The following is a 12,170-nucleotide window of genomic DNA, read 5'->3' as shown; positions in this document are numbered from 1 at the left end:
GACATTAATCCATTCATGACCTAATCACCTCTTAAAGGGTGCTACCTCTCAACACTGTGGCATTGGGGATTAAGTTTCCAGCACATGAACTTTGGGTGAGGCATTCGAACCATAGCAACCACTATAAGTTATCCCATACAGTCCTACCTGATGACTTCTACGAGATACTGCAGGGAATTAGAATCTAATAAGAAGCAAATGGTTCAGATGGATGATATTCCTTTCCACCACTGACTCTGTGGCTCAAAATACTTCATTTGCTTGTAATAAACTTGGAGAGGCTTGGTACAGTTTATTTTTGGACACCCAGTGAGTTTTAAAATGCCATTGAAATTTGCAGTCTGATGTCAGGAAACATAAAGCTCAAGTAATTCTGTGGATTGAGTTCACAGAGATTTTTTAATCCCCAAAGACTTTTATTCCTGGATATTTTATCCCATTTAATTTAGTGTTTGTGAAACAATAATAGAAACCAGTCGATTTGAGACTGTTCTTATGTTGTTTACAGATGTTGTAGCTGTCAATGACTTTGCTCATTGTGCTCTGAATGTGAGAGACTGAAGCAGATCTTCCTTGAGAAAACACCTCTGTACTGTCCCCTGTAAGCATTTTATTCAACCAATTATACATATATTCTATTTCACTATAATCATTAGTTGACTTGTGCTTGTCTCCCCTTATAATGCTAGATTCAGCCATTAACTATCAAACACTATTAATAAAACATGAGGTTTAATATAAAAAGGCAAAATATTTCCAAATCATGTATCTGATAAGGGACTAGTCTCCAGAATATATAAAGAACACATGCAATACAACAATAAAGAATAAGTTATCTAATTTAGAAATAGGGAAAAGATTTGGATAAACATTTCTCCAAAGAAGATACGCAGATGTCTCATAAGTTCATGAAAAGATGTTCAGTATCATTAGTCATAAGGGAAATGCAAATAAAAACCATAATGAGTACCACCTCACATCCCCTAAGAGAGCTATAACAAAAAAGACAGACAATTACAAGTGTTGGTGAGGGTGTGGAGGAATCTCAGCCTTCACAAATTACTGCTGGCAATGATGTAGCCATTTGGAAAACAGTCCGGCAGTTTTTCAACTAGTGTTGCCATATGACCCAGAATTTCCACTCCTAGAATGGAAATATATGTCCACACAGAAACTTGTATACAGATATTCATAGCAGTGTTACTTGCCATAGCTCAAAAAAAAAAAGAAAGAAATAACCTAAACGTCAATCAGCTTATGAATGGATAAATAAAATATGTTCTATCCATAAATAGAATGCTATTTGGTAGTAAAAAGGAATGAAGTGGTGAAGCATGCTACATCATGGATCAACCTTCAACACACTGTGCAAAGTGAAAGACATCAGACATAAAAGGCCAGTGTGTCCTTTTATATGAAATTAGATTAGGCAAATTCCTAAAACAGAAAGTAGCTTAATAGTCTGCAGGGGCTGAGAGAAGGGGAGAATGAAGAGTGTTTAATGGACATTTGGTTTCTTTTTGATGAGATGAAAGTTTCTGAATTAAATGTATGTATACAGCTATGTCCTCACACAGAAATAAGGTGAGGTGTACACTCTAAGGGGATGAATTTTATGTATCTGGATAGTGTCTCAATTTTTTTAAAGTTGGGGAAAAATGAAAGTAAATTCTCAGATCATATATCTTAGTTCATTTTGGTTGCTCTAAGAAATTACCATAGACCTGATGGCTTATAAATGACAGAAATTTATTTCTCACACTTCTGGAGGTGGGAATATTCATGATTGAGGCACTGACAGATTCAGTATCTGGTGAGGGCCCATGTCCTTGATTGGTCACGGATGGCGCTTTCTCTCTGCGTCTCCTTATAGGGGAAGGGCAAGGCAATTTTCTGAGGCCTCTTTTATAAAGGCATTAATCTCATGCCTAATTTCTTGATCTAATTTATTCCAAAAGACCTTACCTCCTAAAATCATCACATCAAAGGTGAGGGTTCCACATTGTATCTTGTGCGGGAAGAACGTAAATATTCAGCTCATAGCTGAATATGGTACATGTGAACAGGGGATTTAAAACCAGAGAGAAAGTTTCTGCATGGGCAGGTGGTGTGAGCCTCTGAAGCAGCTGAAGATGAGTTCCTGCAAGGGCCTTGCTCTGGGTGGATGGGGTCGCTAGGGAATTTCTACCTCCTGGCTTAGGGGAACTACAAAGAAGGTAATATTTGCTTGAATCCCTGGGAAGAAAAGGAGTCTTGCATGATAAATGAAAACCTCAGAACCGAAGCCTCCACCACAAAGGGGACTGAAGATCAAAATCTCATTATTCATGTGATACGATTCCCATGCAGAGCAACAAATATGAAATGGCCTAGCATTGAGGACCCCTGAGTGGGAACTCAAGAAAGCAAATGCATAGCTTCTGTGAGACATCTGCACTGGAAAAGTGTAGGTATAGGAAAAGCAACCTTGGCTGGAGATGTCATTTAATCCAAATGACAAATCACAAAGGAAAGGAGCACCTGGAACAAGAGTTAGGAGACACGCCATCTAGTAACACCTCCAAGAATTTGTGTGTAGCTTGCATGTTTTTATATATCGGTTAAAAATGAACCTAAACATTTAAAAAAGAACTTAATACAGTCATGTGCCGCATGTTTTTGTCAATGATGGACCACATACACAACAGTGGTCCCCTAAGATGGAAATGAAAATTTCTTATAATCTGGTTCTGCATAGCCATTGTTACACTGGAACTTAACATATTACTCACACATTTGTGGTGATGCTGCTGTGAACAAATCTACTGCACTGTCAGTCATATAAAAGTATAGCCCAGATGATTATGCCCAGCACACAATACTTAATAATGAGAATAACTGTTACAACTTTATGTATTTACTATACTTTTTATCATTAGTACTTGTTCTGTTTACAAACATAAAACAGTGTGCTGGGTTACCTGCTGCAGCAGGTAACATCTTGCATCTTTGCCTTGCTGTGACCAAAAGAACTGACAAGAACAATTTAAAAGACGAAAAATTTATAGACAGCCAACTCCAGAGCTCTGAAGTGAAGCAGAACATCATGGTGGAAGGACATGGCCACCAGGAAGCAGAGAGAGAGAGAGAGAGAGAGAGAGAGAGTTCTGCTCCCCAGGGACAAAATATAAACCCCAAAGTCATACCCCCAGTGACCTGTCTCCTCTAGCCGCATCTACCTGAGTATAGTAACCACCCAATTAATTCATATCTGTGGATTAATTCACTGACTAAGTTACAACTCCAATAGTCTCATCTTTCTTATGTGAACATTCTTGTATTGTCTTACATGAGTTTTTGGGGTACACCTCATATCTAAACCATAACAAAGTGTTTATGCTGACAGCTAACATTGCTTACCCTGAAAGATCAGTATGCATTTTGAAGATGAATCTAATAGGACTGCTAAAGGTACAAAAGAAAAAGAAGACTCCACACTTTTTTCCCAGTTCCTTCCTTCCTTCCTTCCTTCCTTCCTTCCTTCCTTCCTTCCTTCCTTCCTTCCTTCCTTCTTTCTTAGTAAATGGGAACTACATTTAAATATGTAAATAAAGTACCTCAGACTGCTGTAACAAATTACCGCAAGTAGGAGGTTAAAAACAATGGAAAATTATTGTCTTGTTCTGGAGGCCAGAAGTCTGCAATCAAGGTGCTGGCAGGCCACATGCCTTCCCATGGCTCCGGGGGGAAATCTGTCTATGCCTCACTCCTATCATTTGGTGGCCCTGGCAAGTCTTGGTACCATTGACTTGTGGAAATCACTGAAGTCTGCCTCTGTCTTCACATTATCTTCTCTGTGTGTCTTTTGAAGGACACTTTTCATTGGATTTAAAGCCCACCTGGATAATTCAGGATAATTTCATCTCAAGATCCTTAACTTAATTTTGTCTTCATCCTTTTCCAAGTAAGATCACATTTACAGGATTCAGTGAATTAGGGCGTGGACTTGTCTTTTGTGGGGTTATCAGTCAACCCACCACGGGGGCTAATTGAGTAGGTATAAAAAACAGGTGGGAAAAAAAAAAAAAAAAACAGGTGGGGTGCTATTTGCCTTCCTAAGCAAAATATAAAGTTACAGGTCATGAGAGCAAAGATTGAACTACAGAAAAATTCAAAATCTAAACGACGAAAAACAACATAAGTACAAAAATCACATCATGAATGGAAGAAAATGTTTGCCACATACATCATGGACATATCCAGTATGAATTGCATAATCACAAAACTAGGTGCAAAAAAATATTGCTACCAAATTATTATAGTGATGAATAGTATGGTATATACAGTGTTTTTACTATTATAACAATAATACAGTAGAAGTAAAATACTAGTAAAAATCATAATAATAGCAGAAACAATAATTTTTCTATTCCTATTTGCCAGCTGCCATTTTTATAGTGGGAAAAACAACCCAGAGTGGTCAATTCAGAGGGACTTGTTATTTCAGTTAGTGTCCCCAGGGTAACTTAGTCACTTGGGCTTGATCATTGGTCTCAGGGCTTCTCCTTTCCTTCTCTCTGAGCTGAGAGATGCACGTGTCTGGTGTCAGATTTTGCATTAATATGGCGGGATGTGTGCCCACTGGACCATGAGCTTGCTGGAAGAAGAGGATTGTCTTTTTTCCAGCCCTGAATCACTAATACCTCTGATCTGCCTGTCACCTGAAGAATCCTTATTTACTCCATCTGTATGTCGGCTTCCAGGGATTGTTAAACAGGACCAGAATGGTATTTTCATATCCCCAGTAAGGCTGTTGTGAGGATTGACATTTTATCATAAGTAATCTCCTGCTCTTCTAAAAGGGCATTAATTAAGTGAAAGACTTTTATTTTTCTGTGATGTGCTTAGTTTTATAATAATTTGTTTCTCCATGTAATCTCTGAAACGTAAGTAATAAGGTATGCATGTTCACTAATGGGAAATGTGACACAGAGGATTTCACAATATCAGCCCATCTTTAGAGTCTGCCTCTGGACATGGTGTCAAGAATTGATCTTTCAGGATTCTTTTGTTCTGTAGGAAGATCCCACAAGGTGTCTCTGCCTCTGGGAGGGCCAGGGTTGGCTGCTTTGGGGAGACGGCCCCTACCTGATGTGCTGTTTCTCTTCTTGCCCTCTTCCCTCCCTTTCTGGCCTCCCAGTGAGATGAAGCAGAAGCTGGACGAGGAAGGCAGCAAGTGCAGCATCCTCTCAAAGCACCAGAAGTTCGTGGAGCACTGCTGCATGCGCTGCTGCTCGCCCTTCACCTTCCTGGTCAACACCAAGCGCCGCTGTGGGGACTGCAAGTTCAATGTCTGCAAGAGCTGCTGCTCCTACCAGAAGCATGAGAAAGTTTGGGTCTGCTGTGTCTGCCAGCAGGCCAGGTGAGTGGCTGGGCACACTCTCAGGGTCTCGGCTGGTGGCACCCACCACTTCCTTCAACCAGGTAGGTGCAACAGTGATTGACAGATCCGCCTGGAGTACTGATTACAGTGAAGAGATTGCTGAGGTGAGGTGTGATGAAGGACAACTGTTGACCTTCATGGAGAGGATGACGGGGGCCACATGGGAGCACCTGGGTGTGACTTCAGAGGAGAGGTATGGGCCATGTTGGAACCAAAGATGCAGCTCCCGCCAGGCTTCGTCCTTTTAAAATTTCTTATCTGGTCTCATCCTTTCATTCCTTCGTTCATTGCAAAGCAGATGTTGTTGGATTCTTAGGAATTATGCTGCAGCAATTATGCAGGAGATGTGAAGTTGAGTTAGGCTGGCTGCTGATGATCAGGGACTTAGGGAGATGACTGCGTATTGGTCTCGGTACATGTCTGCCCATTGACTGTGGGGACACTGAGCAAGGGGCGATTGGCTCCAGGGCTTGGAGAAAGTGCAATAGTGGTCAAGAAATAAAAGCAAGATTGTAAATGATAAAAAAAAGATTTAATACTGTGAAAGGGGAGATGATGACCACCTTGTGAAGATGACTGGCATTTCACACCCTCCCTTGGCGACTGACAGCATTTGTTTAATATGTTGAGTGTTTGGACACTGCTGAGGTTGATAAGCCAGTGTCTGGTATTTGTTCTTTGAGATTGCAAAATGTCTTCTGATCCTAGCCCCTGTGGAGTGCATTGTGATCGTGTTTGTGACATCCTTCCATAATGCCTGTGTTACAGTGGGCAGAACTGAGCCCTGGCTGGTCCTGAGAGCATACACTCCGGCGGGCACTCCTACCCATCTGTCTTGTCCTTCCTTCTTCCCCCTTTCCTTCCCCTGCCCTGTTTCTTGCTTATATCCTTTAACATATCAAGTCCTAGTATTTTCCCATGGAGGTAGTTGATGAGAATAGCTGCTAACTATGCTCCCTTGTGAAGTGGTCTCTGAGCTGTAAAGAAAAAAGTAGCTCAGAGACACCAACTAAAGCAAAGAGTGGTTTGTTGCACAGCCAGTGTCCAAGACTGGGTGCTGTCAGGTTCTGGGCATGCCTGACTCTCAGAGCAAGGAAACTATCTGAGTCTCCAGGTGGCAGGTTCATGGGGGTTGCGAGGGAACCGTGTGACAAAGGGAAGGAGACTGATTGTAGATGAGCATATGTTTGGGAACAGCAGACGGAGAAAGGTTCATTCATGCCTTCCACATCTTAGTAAAGTTGGAGTAAGTCCAGGCACTCTGAACAAGAAACCTGCATGTTGCAAAGAACAAGAGTAGGTTTGAAATAACTACCGCAAGAGTTGTGGATCTAGGCTTTTGGGCCAGATTCTGGTAACTGACCATGAACTGGTTTGCTTTCACTCATGGTGTGTTTTGCACCAGCCACACTCAGCCATCCATGTGCAAATGGACATGGGGGTCTGTTCCTGGATTGGGGCTTTCAAGGGTTTGGGACAGGTCAGAGGGTGATGGGTACTGAATAATGAAAGATATCAATAATGAAGGATATCAAATAATGAAGACAGTAAAGACAATATCGATAGTGAAGGAAGAATAAACAGAAAGGGGCTGTGGATGGATTGGAAGAAAATGAGGGGGCAGTTAACAAGAAGTACCTGGTAAAGTTAAAGAGCTCAGCGCTGGTACTTAACAAAGCAGGTTGGAAGAAAAGAAAATTCTGTGTAGGGGAAAATATGTTTGAATTGGTGATTTCCAAATAGACCAGTTGAGTGGTGACCAACTGAGTGGGAATATTAGGTAGGGTCTAGACTAGAAAGCAGGGAACTGAAAGGCCAGTGTGTGCATGGACTCTGAAATCACTGCGGTAGTGGCATCAACAGGGGTGTGAAGAATGAGCCAGCTGACAAGATTTCCTTGAGTCAGGAAGAGAATCAAGAAGGCTAGGAGGTGACAGAATAAGAAGTGAAAGAGGACAGTGTGACTGGTTGTCATGATTCTGCACCCGGTGAGTTGAGTGAGTCGAATGTGTTTGGTCAAACTCCTGCCACGGCACCCTGAACCACACTGGCGTTGGTGGCCAAATGGGGGACGGCACTACAGGCTGGTGGTTGTGTCTTTGTTAACTCCATTTGTGTCACCAGATCCTGGCAGACAGAAGGCACACCAATCTTTGTGAGCTGATTGATAGAACAGGACAGTGCTCGATAGCAGCCACAGGCATGGTAGAGACGAGGTGTTGGGAACGGTCCAGATGGAACTCAGATGAAGAAGAAAAATCACAGGGTGTTCGCAGACAAGAGATAGAGTGAGCAAAAACCTCAGCTCCCCCAGGGGTGTGGCCAGCCTGGAACAGACCACGCTCAGTGGAGTGATGGCAAGTGGAGTCGGGTCTGTTTGAATTTGGGTTTGGTTCTTACAGGGTCATAAAATCATGAAATTAAAAATCATAGCAGTTATTAAAATACCTGTTCTTTACTGTGCTTCAATATATCACCTACAAACAGAAGCAAGTGTTAGTATTTACACAATTTTGTTTCTTTAACATTTTCTTTATTCCTTTTCTCCCTGGATCAGGAAAAAAATCTCCAAATTTACTAAACCATTAGAAACATTAATGCATGCAGTCAAAAAGCCTTTGAATTCCACATCCACCCTGAGTTGTGTGTGGAGGGGGTGCTATTATTGGCTATAATTACAATTAAATTAGTTGCATTCATCAAATGGTAGTCATGCTGAGTGACTCCCACACTACCTCAGAACCACCCTACTTATAAGTGGAGGGACTTGTCCTCAAAAGTCAAGTCTTCTTATTCTTATCCCTTGCTATATCACTTATACCAAGTCATCACAATCTCTTGCTAGATATTGAGAAATAAGTTGAAAAACTGGCAGCAAATGACCATAAGTCTGCATTTTAAAGTTCCATTTCACATTTCTAGCAACTTAGGAAAAAAAGAGGCCTGGTAATCCTGTTCACCTAATTTTGTAACACTTCTGGGGCAACATTTCATGACAACCCCTGAATCTCAGAAGTGGAACATGAGGGACTAAAGAACCATTTACAGGCAGACACCTGAGAAAGCATCCAATAAAAAAAAAGTGGGGGAGGCTTTCTGAGGCGTCCTCCACATTAAGTCCAGCTCAGACTGGGCACACCCAGACTTCTTGATCAAAGTCAGCAGAAAGACGAGGCTGAGGAGAGGTTGGGAATTTGCTGTTTTAATTTTGGATTCTTTTATGGGGATGTGTTCTGGGATCTTGAGATTATTGTTGACTGAATCAAAATACACAGACATGTTTGACTGATTCTCTGTTTTTCCATATTTTTCAAGTCAAGCACAGGAACTTTTCTAGGGATAAAAATCCATGAGATGTGTGGCATAGTTTTGGCTGTTCACATTTCTCAAAAGCTGAATTTGACAGAGAAGTATGTCCAGGTCAGGGTGCCTCAGATGTATGGCCTGTGGGTTGGCAGTCTTTTACATTGTGCCTGTATCACATTTACATTTTTTGAGGAATGCCTCAGAGAAATTGATTGTGTTTATATATTAGCAATATATAATCTCTCTGTGTTACTAATTCATCATGTAAAATATTTAAGGAATATTTTAACTTGAACCATGTATAGAAATTTTAGAGAAAGAACTTTTAAAACCTGCCTAATTATTTTAGAAGCAGAAAAATTGTATACAACAGATATTTTAGACCTTCGATTTTATAGCATTGTGCTGGATGATTGGCAGGGTAAGTCCTCTGCTACCTTCCATGTCATCCAGCAGTTTTTCCTGAAATCCAAGTGAAACTCTATCTTTGCTTAAAAGTGACTTACTTTAAAAAGGCATAAGTTTTGGGGACCTTCTTTCAACATATTCATAGTCAAGAAAGTGGGTTTTTAAAACATTGTATATGTCAGATTCCATGAAGATCACATTTTGTGTGAAATTTCAAGAAAATTGATAGCGGGTCTGTGGAGTTGCACAGATAACAGGTATCATAGACCATAGGCCCGTATTCCACTCCCTGTGGCCCACAGTGGACCCCACCTCTTCTTATGTAAGTGAACCCCATTTTGCTGCTCTGGTTTTGTTCCTCCCTTTTATCCAGTGGCTACCATATGCATGTGGTTTGAGATACAACGTGTATTAGAGTTTGGGGGTCATGATTCATTATAATAAAAATTCTAGCCCACCAAAAATTAAGGAGCTAGGAGTTCAGGGCAGACCTTTATCTGTCAGCAGTAACACATCACGTCAGAAGTGACTACTAACTCTCTTGAGCACCTGAGCTGTCTCCAGTGCAGTTCGACATCAGTGACTCAGTTAGAAACAGCTTGTTTTAGTCAGTTTTCTCACCTCTGTGACCAAAAGACCTGACAAGAACATTGTGAAGGAGGAAGAGTTTATCTGAAGGCTCACGGTTTTAGAGATCTCAGTCTGTAGAGGCTGACTCTGTTGCTCTGAGCTGGAGGGGAGGCACAACGTCATGACAGAAGAGTGTGGTGGAGGAAGGCAGGTCAGGACATCACTCGAGGAAGCAGAGAGTGTCTACTCCACTCCTAGGGACAAAATATGTACCTAAGGGCATGCCCTGATAAGGTTAACTCTCATAACACAAATATTTCACCTCTATACTGTTTTGCACTGTCTTACACATGAGCTTTTGGGGGACTCCTAATCTAAACCATGACACAGCTCATCAGGAGAAGACCCAGAGAGTGTATAGTCACTGTGAAAATAGTGGCAATCTGTAACTTCTACTTTCTCTTTCTCCATCCCAGTGAAAAAGAGCCCCAGTGTTCTATTTGGTTATTTAGTTGAGTAAAAGCATTGGAAGAATTTTAAAAAGAAAATTCCCATTTCATGGTTGTTGCTATACTTCTAATCATAAGGTGAGTTCTTCATCAGTCTTCTGTGCCATATATCTTGCATTAAAATGTATTTCTGCTGCATGAGCTTAAAATTTGCAGCTTTGGGAGTTTAACAGACATGAGATGAATTTATTATAGAACAAATGATGAACTACTTCGTTCAGAAGTTATATAGCAAATTGGAAACTACTGAATCATTCCCTTTGTCATTTATATTATATGCACATTTATCTTTTTGGCATTGTTAAATAGATTCAAACATTATCAGTAAGGACGTAAAGTGGTTGCATTTCAAGATCTTTTGCAGGAAACAAACCAGAGCAAGTGCAGTCCGGGCCACCAGCCATTATCATTTCAGGTTGAGTTGGTTCAGGAGTGATGCTTCTACTTTCCTTGGTAACAAGTTGACTTTCTAGCTCTTTGCTTCATTATGAAAACTGTTCTTTCTTTCTTTGGTCATTTTGTACTATCACATTTAACACAGACCAATTTGGGAGCCTGCTTTCAGGGAATGAGGAAAAAAAAATAAAAAAGATCCTTGGAACTGAAATCAGAACATACTCATCATGATGCCTGTGGCATTTGCTTTGGTTTTTCCAAGAAAACTTAGGATTTCAATCATTTTCCCTTGGACTTGAGTATCCTACTTCTAACTGTTCACTAATTAGCTGGTATTCACACAACCTACATGATTCATGAAGTAGCATAAGGGAGTTGTGGAATAAACTCCACAATATGGTTAATACCCTAACATATTTGTAATATCCTGAAGAAGATACAATATTAAGTAATGATCAGTATGAACTTAGAACATTCATAAGTTAACAGATAAATGGGGAAATACTGAATCTCATTAGAAATCCAGATAATAGATTTTTTTTTCCTCTATTAAATTAGTGAATTTTTAAATCATTCCACTTGGTGTTGAAAAGGGTAGATTGAAGAAAAGGCACTTTTCTTGTCTGGTGAAATCTAAAAAGGAAGAAACTTTTACCAATGTGTATCAAGTGCTATTAACATATCCAAGCACGTTTACCCAGTAATTTCAAGTTTGAAAACCTGTAACTAATAGCATACTACAAGATTTTAACAATACTGTCCAAAAACGAGTTGTACTGAATTATTTGTAGTATGAAAAATGCCCAAGAGTAGAATGGTACCTTAGTACATATTCAGCTTGACAGAATATGATGAGGCCTTTAAAAAGGTGCATATTCTATGACCATGGATAAAGAAGCTGTTCTCACTGTGTAGCAGGGAGCCAGCAGAGATACTCTGCAGCCTGTGGAAGAATGTGTGATACAGATGTCCAGCAGGGAGGTAGGAGGCAGAAGTGAGAGCAATGAGAGAACCAGGAACCATTTGGTATTTGCTCAGGAAAGCAGGGCCTCACAGCAGCGGGAGGGAGGAAGCCCCTAGCCCAGTGATTTCTCTACAGTTGGACCATTAGTGGCTCCCAGCCACATGTCCCTAGCACTCCAAGGGAGAAATAGGCAGCACCTTGGGGTGGAGGCTTTCCCAGGCTGGGGCACAGCACCAGCAGTCCTGTAACTGTTAGGAGGACCCAGGTGTGTGTTTACCCACAGGCTGGTAGCTCTTGGAGAAGCTCAGGTGGCAGCAGTGAAGTAAGCACGGACTTGGACAAAGCAGGAAGAAAGGAACACAGGATATTGAATGATTGGAGGATGAACCATCTGATAAGTAGGTGGACCCATAACTCCAATGAGGCCAATCTGGTCCTTCCTGGGAATTTGAACTTGGGTGGATGCCATTTCAAAACAGGGCAGTTAGAGCTAAGTCCTCCTAACACAGGTAATAGGACATGGACCATGAGTTCAGGTTACTGAGATCCCTGGTCCTGCCACCTCCAGTCTTGGATTGTCTGGTTTTCCGTAATT

At 41.1% G+C, this 12,170-nt stretch overlaps 1 protein-coding gene across 1 annotated transcript in view; it reads left to right on the top strand.

Moving 5' to 3' along the window:
- Myrip (myosin VIIA and Rab interacting protein) overlaps positions 1-12,170 on the top strand; it is a 320,260-nt gene that overhangs the window by 140,181 nt on the left and 167,909 nt on the right. Inside the window, exon 3 of the mRNA XM_047532415.1 lies at positions 5,180-5,401. Within this exon, the coding sequence (XP_047388371.1) occupies positions 5,180-5,401 (222 nt within the window). The remainder of the gene's footprint in view (positions 1-5,179; positions 5,402-12,170) is intronic.

Source organism: Sciurus carolinensis, chromosome 17 (genome assembly GCF_902686445.1).
Source record: "Sciurus carolinensis chromosome 17, mSciCar1.2, whole genome shotgun sequence".
Taxonomy (NCBI): Eukaryota; Metazoa; Chordata; class Mammalia; order Rodentia; family Sciuridae; genus Sciurus; species Sciurus carolinensis.
The sequence above is the reverse complement of the archived record's forward strand: the minus strand, read 5'-3'. Positions and strand labels throughout refer to the sequence as shown.